This window comes from Blennius ocellaris, assembly GCF_963422515.1.
Source record: "Blennius ocellaris genome assembly, chromosome: 22".
NCBI classification, from domain to species: Eukaryota; Metazoa; Chordata; class Actinopteri; order Blenniiformes; family Blenniidae; genus Blennius; species Blennius ocellaris.
In genome coordinates, this window is record NC_137671.1 from 1,313,443 (window position 1) to 1,325,459 (window position 12,017).

Genomic DNA, 12,017 nt, shown 5'->3' on the forward strand with positions numbered 1-12,017 from the left:
CCCTCCCTCCTCTCTCTCTCTCCCTCTCCCTCCCTCTCTCTCTTCTATCTCTCCCTCTCTCTCCCCCTCTCCCTTCCTCCCTCCCTCTCTCTCTCTCCCTCCCTCCCTCTCTCTCTTCCTCTCTCTCCCTCCCTCCCTCTCTCTCTCCTCTCTCTCCCTCCCTCCCTCTCTCTCTCTCCTCTCCTCCCCCTCCAGACTAACGGACACTCCAATCGGTATCGAGAACATAAAGCCCATGTTCGTTGAGCCAAAAGGAAGAGGGAACGTTTAACGAGGTTTGTGGAATCCTGATTTTATTCTCCTTTAAATAAACGTGATATTTGAACGATTGGTTGTTTTTTGATCTCCTCCCAGGTCATCGAAGGTTATTATAACAAAGTGAACGACCCGGCGTCTAAAGGAGGAAGCTTCTTCGCCGTGTGTCGAGGGAAGGTGAGGAAACGTATAACGTGTGGTTACACAGGAGAGCCTCCAGGGGGCGACGGGGAGCTGCAGGCTAGGAAATCATCTGCAAGTTGGAAAAATACCTTTTACTCCCCCACAAAAACATAAATTATTCTGTTTTTAAATTAAACACATTCGATCAATTTACTTATAAAATCGAGTCTGGTGGGTTTTTTTGTTATTGTATATTATTTAATAATACACCACAAAGGGAGCACATACAGAACATAATAAAGCAGAACACTAATTTAAAAAAATATTATAATAATATAATAATAAAAAAAATTGAATTTAAAAAAGAATGATCATTTAAAAAAATTATAATAATAAAATAAAGAATATATAAATTAATTGGTCAATAATAAGAACAATAAAAAAAAGAACATTTTCCATTTAGACGGGTGTGGAGGGGTTTGTTTTTTATACATTTTATATTATTTCATAAAACACCACAAAGTGAACACATACAGAACAAAACACTATTTAAAAAAATATAATATCACGATTAAAAAGTAAAATAAGAAAAATGTAATAAACTAATAAAAAAAAAAAAATAATAAAATAAAGAATAAATGAATGAATCGGTCAATAATAATAATTTGAAAAATTCATTTACACAGGAGGAGTGTGGTGGGGTTTGTTTTTTATACATTTAATATTATTTCATAAAACACAACAAAGTGAACAAATACAGAACAAAACACTATTTAAAAAAATATAATATCAAGATTAAAAAGTAAAATAAGAAAAATGTAATAAATTAATAATAAAATGTTTTAGTAATAATAAAATAAAGAATAAATGAATGAGTCAATAAAAAAAATGCATTTACACAGGAGGAGTGTGGTGGGGTTCGCTTTTTTAATTTAATATTATTTCATAATAAACCACAAAGTGACAATTAAAATAAAAAATATGGTAAAAAGTAAAATAATTTTTTTTTAATAAATAAATAAAAAAATAATAATAATAAAATAAAGAATAAATGAACTGTCAATAATAAAAATAAAAAGTTCCATGCACACAGGAGGGTGGCGGGTTTAAAAGACGTGAGTCTTCTTAAGGGACGTATAGATTCTGGTTCAAAGCTCACGATGTCCCGCCGTCCCCGTCCCCGTCTCGTCTCGTCCCCGTCTCCGTCTCGTCCCCGTCTCGTCCCCGTCTCGTCTCGTCTCGTCTCAGGCCAGCGAGGGTCTGGATTTCGCCGACACGTTCGGCCGCGGGGTCGTCATCACCGGACTCCCCTTCCCGCCCAAGATGGACCCCCGGGTCGTCCTGAAGATGCAGTTCCTGGACGAGATGAGCAGGAAGAAGGTCCCCGGCGTCAAGGTCGGAGGACGGCCGCCGCTCAGACTCCCTACGATCCCTCGCCGCGTCCCCGCCGCCTCACCTTACCGTGTGTGTGTGTGTGTGTGTGTGTGTGTTTCAGTACCTGTCGGGCCAGGACTGGTACCGGCAGCAGGCCTTCAGGGCCGTGAACCAGGCCATCGGCAGGGTCATCAGGCACAAGGACGACTTCGGGGCCGTCTTCCTCTGCGACCAGAGGTGGACGTCTTTGACACGGGGTTTCGTCTTTCCCACTGAAAACTTCCTTCTCTGTAATGTTCAATCAAACGTCCAACACTGTGGAATTGTTCAGAATGAGAGTGCAGCTTTACAGAACATCAAACGGATCAATCTGAATTAGCTGATTTATTTGTATCCGGGTAAATAAAAAAAAAAAAAACAGATTTCTTGCGTCGCCACAAACAACAATTCCTTAAAAAAACACAAAAACAAAGTGGAGATTTAGAAAAACTCCCTTAAAGTCCCAGTGAAATGTAAAACACTACTTTATAAAAAACGATAGTTGTGGTTCTACTTGTAAGGTTCCTCCGACTCTGCCCCTCCACTGTTGTCGCATAAAGTTATTTGAATTTTGAATCTCCAGCCGAGGAAGTCGGTGGAATCCTTCTCCTTCGTGGGCGGAGCCTATGTGTGACATCACGAGTTGTGCAGATCTTGATCTATTGTGTTTATATCGGCTTGTTTCCTCTTAAATATCCAAGTTTTTACAGTGTTGTGAAGTTCTAGTCGGCGTTTTATGAGCCTTGATGAAAGTTTGAGCCTGGAAGAGACCAGAGAGGAGAAAAGGAGCACGGGCGGCGGGAGCCGCTAGCGGCTAGCGCTAGCTGCTATATATATATATATATATATATATATATTGTAAAGCGTCTGAACAAAAGCCTGTGTGGTTTTGCAACACTTAGAAATTTCAGTATACTAATATCCTATTATCCTAAAGTTGTTTGTTTGTTTTTCCGCCGCAGGTTTAAAAGCGCCGACGTGCGGTCTCACCTCCCGGCGTGGCTCCGGCCTTACGTGCGGCCCAACGACGGCTTCGGGAACGTGGTCCGGGACGTGTCGCAGTTCTTCAGGGTGGCGCAGAAACTGGTACGACGACGGAAAAAGTCCCGATTTGACGTTTAGTTCAACGTTTAAGCCTCACGCCGGTGTCGTTTTAGTGACTTTTAAGCGTCGACGCGGAGACGAGATGATGCAGGAAAACGGTTGAAACGCAGAGTGAACGCGAGGAAAACGACGCCAAAAAACGACTCCAGTCTCGATATAATTTTTTTTTAATTCACCCCAAACAAATGCGCATAAATTAATCCATTTTAAAAGGAGAACTTAAGTCCCGAAATGTTAAATCATGAAGGAAACCTTTTATTTATAGTCGTTGCGACTCAGTTTGTCCACCGGGGGGCGCACGAGTTCAGTGACATTAAAAAAGGAAAAAAAACATCAACATTTCTACATTATCGTCTGAATTTTTACAAAAAAAACTGGTTTGACGCAGTAAAAGTCCTTTATTTCCAGTGAAGCAGCATCAAATCTTAATTTTAACTCTGTTTTGGAGGATTTTTCACAGTAAAAGAACAGAAAAAGACTTGTTTTTTTGTCTCTTCTGAACCTTGAGAGTAAGACGGTGTGTCTCTGTGTTTGAACGCCTCAGAGGCCCGTGGCCACGAAGAAGAAGATGGCGGCGGCGGCGGTGGAGAGCCGCCCGACGCCGGGTCTCTCAAGCGCCGCGCCGTCGACCTCCTCCTCCGACACCCCGAAGGCCAAGGCGCTGGACGCCCACCTGCCCAGCATGAAGAGGAAGAGGAGCGGTGAGGGTGGAGGAGGGTGGAGGAGGAGAACATGCTGATTCAACACTGGCGGAGGAGCCCGGAGAGAGACGGACACATAACCAGCAAGCGTTTTATCTCTGTGAATGAAGTGTTTTATCGCTTATTTATATCGGAGATTCATCTCTGCCAGTCCAGCGCTCTGGTTTACGGGATGCACCTGAACGCATCGTTGCAGGACGGGTTCACCAGGAGCGCTAATGTCACTTTTAAGGCCATTTTTGTCGAAGCAGAGGCTAAAAAACAGCAGGAATCTACAGGAGGAAGTAGAATCGGGTAGCATGAAACCCGTTAACCGGTAAAAGTACATAAATTAGCCGCGTCGTGTTCAAAGCCGCGGGGTTCAAAGCGTTGGTTTAATTTACCGTATTTTCTGGGTTATAAGCCTCGACTTTTCCCCCAACGCTTTGAACCCCGCGGCTTTTAACACGACGCGGCTAATTTATGTTTAAGGCAAAACCTCTCTGAAGGACCAGATTAACGTTCACTATGTTCCCTAAAAAAGACGGTTTAATTTACCGTATTTTCTGGATTACAAGCCTCGACTTTTCCCCGTCTTTTTTAGGGAACACAGTGAACGTTAATCTGGTCCTTCAGACAGTTTGTTCCTTAAACATAAATTAGCCGCGTCGTGTTAAAAGCCGCGGGGTTCAAAGTGTTTGGGGAAAAGTGGAGGCTTATAGTCCAGAAAATACGGTAAATGAAACCGTCTTTTTTTGTTCTGTGCAGACGGCGGCGGCATGGCGAGGATCTGCGTGGAGTACGAGTCGGCGGTGCAGGAGAGCCAGCGGCGGCCCGTCAGCCTGCTGGCGGCTCTGGAGCGAGGCGACGCCGGCGGCGAGGGGGGCGGAGCCACCGGCGGCGAGGAGGGGGTAACGTCTGGAGCCCCGCCCCTTTTTGAGATTCAGCCTCAGGTCGTCTCCCCGGCTCGTCACTGTGGGTCTCTCTCTCTCTGTCTCTCTCTCTCTCTGTGTCTCTCTCTCTCTCTGCCTCTCTCTCTCTCTCTCTCTCGCTCTCTGGCCAGGCGAGCCGCTGGTCCACTCTGTCTCTCCAGTATGAAAAGAGGATGGACGACGAGGCGCGAGGAGGGAAACGTAGAATCCGGTTACTTCAAGAGCAGGTAGGAGGTGGAGAACATAGACCTAGAACCTGCAGGAGGTGGAGAACATAGACCTAGAACCTGCAGGAGGTGGAGAACATAGACCTAGAACCTGCAGGAGGTGGAGAACATAGACCTAGAACCTGCAGATAGGAGGTGGAGAACATAGACCTAGAACCTGCAGGAGGTGGAGAACATAGACCTAGGACCTGCAGGTAGTAGGTGGAGAACATAGACCTAGAACCTGTAGGAGGTGGAGAACATAGACCTAGAACCTGCAGGTAGGAGGTGTAGAACATAGACCTAGAACCTGCAGGAGGTGGAGAACATAGACCTAGAACCTGCAGGTAGGAGGTGGAGAACATAGGCCTAGAACCTGTAGGAGATGGAGAACATAGACGTAGAACCTGTAGGAGGTGGAGAACATAGACCTAGAACCTGCAGGTAGGAGGTGGAGAACATAGACCTAGAACCTGTAGGAGGTGGAGAACATAGACCTAGAACCTGCAGGTAGGAGGTGGAGAACATAGACCTAGAACCTGCAGGAGGTGGAGAACATAGACCTAGAACCTGCAGGAGGTGGAGAACATAGGCCTAGAACCTGTAGGAGATGGAGAACATAGACATAGAACCTGTAGGAGGTGGAGAACATAGACCTAGAACCTGCAGGTAGGAGGTGGAGAACATAGACCTAGAACCTGCAGGAGGTGGAGAACATAGACCTAGAACCTGCAGGAGGTGGAGAACATAGACCTAGAACCTGCAGGAGGTGGAGAACATAGACCTAGAACCTGCAGGTAGGAGGTGGAGAACATAGACCTAGAACCTGCAGGAGGTGGAGAACATAGACCTAGAACCTGCAGGTAGGAGGTGGAGAACATAGACCTAGAACCTGCAGGAGTTGGAGAACATAGACCTAGAACCTGCAGGTAGGAGGTGGAGAACATAGACGTAGAACCTGCAGGTAGGAGGTGGAGAACATAGACCTAGAACCTGCAGGAGGTGGAGAACATAGACTTAGAACCTGTAGTAGGTGGAGAACATAGACGTAGAACCTGCAGGAGGTGGAGAACAGACGTAGAACCTGCAGGTAGGAGGTGGAGAACATAGACGTAGAACCTGTAGGAGGTGGAGAACATAGACCTAGAACCTGTAGGAGGTGGAGAACATAGACCTAGAACCTGCAGGTAGGAGGTGTAGAACATAGACCTAGAACCTGCAGGAGGTGGAGAACATAGACCTAGAACCTGCAGGTAGGAGGTGGAGAACATAGGCCTAGAACCTGTAGGAGATGGAGAACATAGACGTAGAACCTGTAGGAGGTGGAGAACATAGACCTAGAACCTGCAGGTAGGAGGTGGAGAACATAGACCTAGAACCTGCAGGAGGTGGAGAACATAGACCTAGAACCTGCAGGAGGTGGAGAACATAGACCTAGAACCTGCAGGAGGTGGAGAACATAGACCTAGAACCTGCAGGTAGGAGGTGGAGAACATAGACCTAGAACCTGCAGGAGGTGGAGAACATAGACCTAGAACCTGCAGGTAGGAGGTGGAGAACATAGACCTAGAACCTGCAGGAGTTGGAGAACATAGACCTAGAACCTGCAGGTAGGAGGTGGAGAACATAGACGTAGAACCTGCAGGTAGGAGGTGGAGAACATAGACCTAGAACCTGCAGGAGGTGGAGAACATAGACTTAGAACCTGTAGTAGGTGGAGAACATAGACGTAGAACCTGCAGGAGGTGGAGAACAGACGTAGAACCTGCAGGTAGGAGGTGGAGAACATAGACGTAGAACCTGTAGGAGGTGGAGAACATAGACTTAGAACCTGTAGGAGGTGGAGAACATAGACCTAGAACCTGTAGGAGGTGGAGAACATAGACCTAGAACCTGCAGGTAGGAGGTGTAGAACATAGACCTAGAACCTGCAGGAGGTGGAGAACATAGACCTAGAACCTGCAGGTAGGAGGTGGAGAACATAGGCCTAGAACCTGTAGGAGATGGAGAACATAGACGTAGAACCTGTAGGAGGTGGAGAACATAGACCTAGAACCTGCAGGTAGGAGGTGGAGAACATAGACCTAGAACCTGCAGGAGGTGGAGAACATAGGCCGAGATAAAAAAAGTACCGCGACACTCGAGGTTAACAGAAAACGATCTCTGTCGTCGTTCTACAGAAGCTCAGCGACGACGCGCCGGACGACGGCAAGGCGGGCAAGGCCAAGCAGTTCCTGGAGGACATGAGGACGTCCCTCAGCCGGGTGAGCTTCCAGGCCGTGGTCCAGGCCCTGCAGACCTACAAGAGGACGGACAGTCTGGAGCGTCTGCTGGCCGAGACGTCCGTCCTGACCCTGGACGCCAACACCCACCACCTGCTCCGCGGTGAGTCGCCGCCGCCGGGAGTCGAACCGGCGACCGTCCGTCTGTCCCTGATCGTCTCCCCCGTCTCCAGGCTTCTACCAGTTCGTCCGTCCGCACCACAAGAAGACGTTCGACCAGAAGTGCGTGGAGCTGACGGGACGAGGCTGCGGCTACAAGGACGACCACGCCGTGTCCCGGGAGCGGAGGGACGCCGCGCTGCAGCGGAGCGGTGAGCAGCTAGCAAACAACCAGGCGTAGTACTTCATTATGGTAGGGGGACGTCTCTGTACTCCTTCACAGGAAGTAGAGACAGACAGAGAGACGGAGGACACACAAAGCTGTGGTCTTTAGGACAATCGTTTTTTTTTTGTTTTTTTTTAAAGGGCAACTCAGTGTGTCCTCAGTGTGTCCTCATTGTGTCCTCAGTGTGACCTCAGTGTGACCTCAGTGTGACCTCAGTGTGTCCACAGTGTGTCCTCAGTGTGTCCACAGTGTGACCTCGGTTAGTTCACAGTGTGACCTCAGTATGTCCTCAGTGTCTCTCTGTTCCGTGTGGTTCCAGATCAGGACGGACGCCCTGCTGTCGGCGTCCCCTCGGCGTCTTCGTCTTCGTCCTGCGGTCAACTCGGGACGCAGCAGCTGAACGGAGGAGGAACTCACCTGAGTCAGGACGGACTGAGACAAGCTCACACTGGTAATGGAGGGAGAGAGAGAGAGAAAAAGACAGAGATAGAGGGCAAAAGAGATGGAGAGAGAGAGAGAAAAAGATGGAGAGAAAGAAAGAGAGAGATAGAAAGAAAGAGAGATAGAAAAAGATGGAGAGAAAGAAAGAGAGACAGTGTTAGAGAGAAAGAAAAAGAGTGAGAGAGAAAGAAAAAGAGAGACAGAAAGTTAGAGAGAAAGAAAAAGAGAGAGACAGAGAGTTAGAGAGAGAGAAAGAAAAAGAGAGAGAGAGACAGAGTTAGAGAGAGAGAGAAAGAGAGAGAGGGAGAAAAAGAGAGACAAAGAGATAGAAAAAGAGATGGAGAGAGAGAGAGACAGAAAGAGAGAGAGAGAGGGAGTTAGAGAAAGAGAGAGACAGAGAGTTAGAGAGAAAGAGAGAGAGAGAAAGAAAAAGAGAGAGAGAGAGGGAGTTAGAGAAAGAGAGAGAAAAAGAGATGGAGAGAGAGAGAAAAAGAAAAAGAGAGAGAGACAGAGAGATAGAAAAAGAGATGGAGAGAGAGAGAGACAGAAAGAGAGAGAGAGAGCTCCAGACCTCCGTCTCACCGTAGTGCCCCTCCCCCCCCCCAGGCGGTGCTCAGAAGCCGGCGGTCCACGCCGCCTTCCTGCGGGACGTGAAGGAGACGCTGGGCGGCGAGGACGCGTCCCGGCTCTTCCAGGCCGTCCACAGCTACAAGAAGTGGGACGGATACGAGGACCTGGTGTCCTCCGTGGTCCCCCTGCTCACCCAGCGGGACGAGGACTTCAGCCTCCTGGACAGTCAGTCGTCCTCACACTCGTCTCGCACCTCGCTTTTAGTAGACGCCGTTTCATTTCGCCCCTCCCCCCCCCCCCCAGGGTTCTCCATGTTTGTCCGTCCCCACCACAAGAAGCAGTACAGGGACATGTTGGACGACCTGACGGGACGGAACTCGTCTGCAGACCATCGTCCCGCCGAGAGCGACGGACCGCCGGAAGGTGAACGACTCGGAAACGACCAAATGCAAAATGCAGCGGCTCAAAGTCAATAGTTCACTGTTTTATTTTGAAAATCTTGGGTCATTTTGAATTTATTGGGATTTAAATCTAATGACAAGCGACTTTAATGGAAGTAAACAAACTGAATTATTAAATGTCATTATATAGAAAACAAACTGCAGTAATATGGAAGTTTTATTACATTTTCTAAGGTTTTTTTAAAGATCTACTTCAATAGGACTTTCTTTCTTCTTTCTTTCTTTTTTCTTTTCTTTTTCTTTCTTCTTTCTTTTCTTTCTTTCTTTCTTTTTTCTTTATTTAATTTTCTTTCTTTTCTTTTTTCTTTCTTTCTTTTTTCTTTCTTTTATTTTTCTTTCTTTTCTTTTTCTTTCTTTCTTCTTTCTTTTTTCCTTCCTTCCCTCCTTCCTTCCTTCCTTCCCATCTTCCTTCCCTCCTTCCTCCCTCCCTTCCTTCCTCCCTTCCTTCCTTCCTTCCTATCTTCCTTCCTTCCCTCCTTCCTCCCTCCCTTCCTCCCTCCCTTCCTTCCTATCTTCCTTCCTTCCCTCCTTCCTCCCTTCCTTCCTCCCTCCCTCCCTTCCTTCCTCCCTCCCTCCCTTCCTTCCTTCCTCCCTCCCTTCCTTCCTCCCTTCCTTCCTATCTTCCTTCCTTCCCTCCTTCCTCCCTTCCTTCCTCCCTCCCTCCCTTCCTTCCTTCCTCCCTCCCTTCCTTCCTCCCTTCCTTCCTATCTTCCTTCCTTCCCTCCTTCCTCCCTTCCTTCCTCCCTCCCTCCCTTCCTTCCTTCCTCCCTCCCTTCCTTCCCTCCCTCCCTCCCTTCCTTCCTCCCTCCCTCCCTTCCTTCCTTCCTCCCTCCCTTCCTTCCCTCCCTCCCTCCCTTCCTTCCTTCCTCCCTCCCTTCCTTCCCTCCCTCCCTCCAGAGGTACTGACACACAATCATACAACCAGCAGGGGGCAGTAAGGACGTAAACAAACTGAATCCTCAGTTATTATATAGAAAACAAAACTGCTTTTAGACACAAAATGCAGTAATATGTAAGTATTATTACATTTTCGAACTTTTTTTTTAAAAGATCTACTTCAATAAAACTTAAATTGTTAAAGTCTCTATTTTACAGTATTTTTTTTAAATAATTTCATTGTTTTTTTTTGAGTAATGATACATAAATAACACCGGTATTGTGAAATGTATCTGGAAATTCAATGTTATTCAGTCTAATTTAATATAAAAATCACATTTGAGCGATAATAAGTTACATCAAATTATCTTTAACTGAAATCTGCTGCAGAACAAATAATCATGCATCAAATTCAGTGTTGCTGCCAAACATTGACCATCTCAGGGCCTAATTATTATTATTATTATTATTATTATTATCAAATACTCCTTGAAATGTATATATTTTTTAAATATTTGTGTTTTTCTAACCATAAAAAAAATGCAGATTTACATAAACATACTGGCATTTAAGGGGTTTAAAAAAACAAAACTAGAAATTAATTATTATTTGATATGTATATTTCAGGCTGAATTAGTTTTAAAAGATTGAAGCGTTTAAAGTGGAGAAAAAACCTTTAATGTATAATATTTTTATTGCAGTTTTTTGCAAGAGTGACTTTTTGGGACAAATAAGGGAATTATTTTTTTTTTATTTAAGGATCTTTTAAGGGTTAAAGTAAAATTGTTAAAAAGTATCGATGAAGTTACCGTTCGTAGTTGACAAGTAACAATAAAGTAACAGTTACGTTTAAAAAAGTATCATTAAAACAGCAATAATAGTTCAAATGTTGCAAAGTGGCGTTGATGGATTAAAAAGTAACAAAGCAGCAGAATTTGTTACAAGTTGACTTGATGTTTATATTTAACACACACGCACACACACACACACACACACACACACACACACACACACACACACTAACCTGTGTTTGTGTTCCAGCCGTTCCGTCTCCTCCCCTGAAGACACAAAGCAAGATTTCCAGTTTTTTCTCCAACAGCCAGCGGCGGCCGAAGCCTTGACGCTTTGGATCGTCTCCATGACGACGCACAGAACGATTCCAGACAGGAAGTGGAACCATTCCAGACAGGAAGTGGAACCCTTCCGACTCCATCGGTGAGTCTGAGCATCATGAAGACGAAGCTTCCGGAAGAAGAAGAGTCGTCGTTCCGTTTGCCTCATTTTAAGAAATTGAAACGCGACGATTGTAAAATTCATAAATAAATGTGTTTTTATTCTTTCTTTCTTTTTAAATTAAATGTATAAAATCCTCATGATCTTTTGGTTTCTTGTGGGGTTTTTTTTTTTTGAGTCACGACACCTTCAAGTACAATATAATATTATAAAATTAACTATATATAAGCTGAGGGTTCCGCGGCCTCTAGGGGGCACCACCACATCAGCTGGTTATTTTTATGAACTCTTAAAAGTAGATTAGGCTTTTGAAGTAAATCCCTGTTTGTTTTGGAACGTTTATTTTTCTCTGGTCTTCTGTCAAATACATTTTGTTGATATTAAAGATTGGATTTCTCTCTAGATTAATGATGTAAACAATTTAGACCTCTGCATTATGTAACGTTATTATTAATATACGTCTCTTGTCGGGGAAATGTTATTTTACACTGTAATAAATGGAGGAATAATCCTTCAACTGTTTGTTTTTTCTCTCTTAAAAAAAATGTGGTGCTTTTTCTCCAAAAAATATACAAAGATATGCTTCTTTGTCTTTTGATTTAATTTCAGTATAAAAGCCCAGATTGTTATTGTTGTTTGTTTACACACGTTTGTCTGCTTCTTCGTTTGTATTTCTCTTTTCTGTGTTTCTTCTTGTTCTCTATGTGATGGATGATTTCACGCTGAGCCACCGCGAGTTTGTAAAAGTTCTTTTTCCCAAAAAAAAAGAAAACTTTCCAGTGTCCTGATTGGCTGAGCCTCCCGGCGGGGGCGTGGTCACGTCCAGCCTCGGCCCTTTAAATGAGCCGGGCGACTCACCTGAGCTCCTCGAGAGCTCCAGACACCCAGAGGCGGCAGAGGTTGGGGGGGTGTTCCTCCAGGAGACTGCTGCTCGGCTCGGATTGGCTCGGATCGGATCGGATCGGCTCGGATCAGCACGGTTCAGTCCGACCCTCGCGCAAGTCCGTGCGTAAAAAGGCGCACGGCCCGAACGGGGAACTTTACGCACTCCCGGGAGGACCGCTTCCCCCGCAGCGCCTCACCTCTCCGCGGTCCGCCGTGCCTCCGGGGCTCCTC

General features: G+C 45.7%; 1 protein-coding gene across 1 annotated transcript in view; it reads left to right on the forward strand.

Moving 5' to 3' along the window:
• The window catches only part of rtel1 (regulator of telomere elongation helicase 1), a 20,609-nt gene extending 9,576 nt beyond the window's left edge, over window positions 1-11,033 (forward strand). Inside the window, 16 exon segments of the mRNA XM_080518532.1 lie at window positions 196-216; window positions 218-259; window positions 261-275; window positions 355-432; window positions 1,627-1,773; window positions 1,874-1,989; window positions 2,754-2,877; window positions 3,440-3,596; window positions 4,344-4,486; window positions 4,639-4,734; window positions 6,894-7,098; window positions 7,169-7,306; window positions 7,640-7,771; window positions 8,368-8,556; window positions 8,635-8,754; window positions 10,710-11,033. Coding sequence (XP_080374658.1) covers window positions 196-216; window positions 218-259; window positions 261-275; window positions 355-432; window positions 1,627-1,773; window positions 1,874-1,989; window positions 2,754-2,877; window positions 3,440-3,596; window positions 4,344-4,486; window positions 4,639-4,734; window positions 6,894-7,098; window positions 7,169-7,306; window positions 7,640-7,771; window positions 8,368-8,556; window positions 8,635-8,754; window positions 10,710-10,789 — 1,803 coding nt within the window. The 3' untranslated portion in view covers window positions 10,790-11,033.
• The last annotated feature ends 984 nt before the right edge of the window (window positions 11,034-12,017 follow it).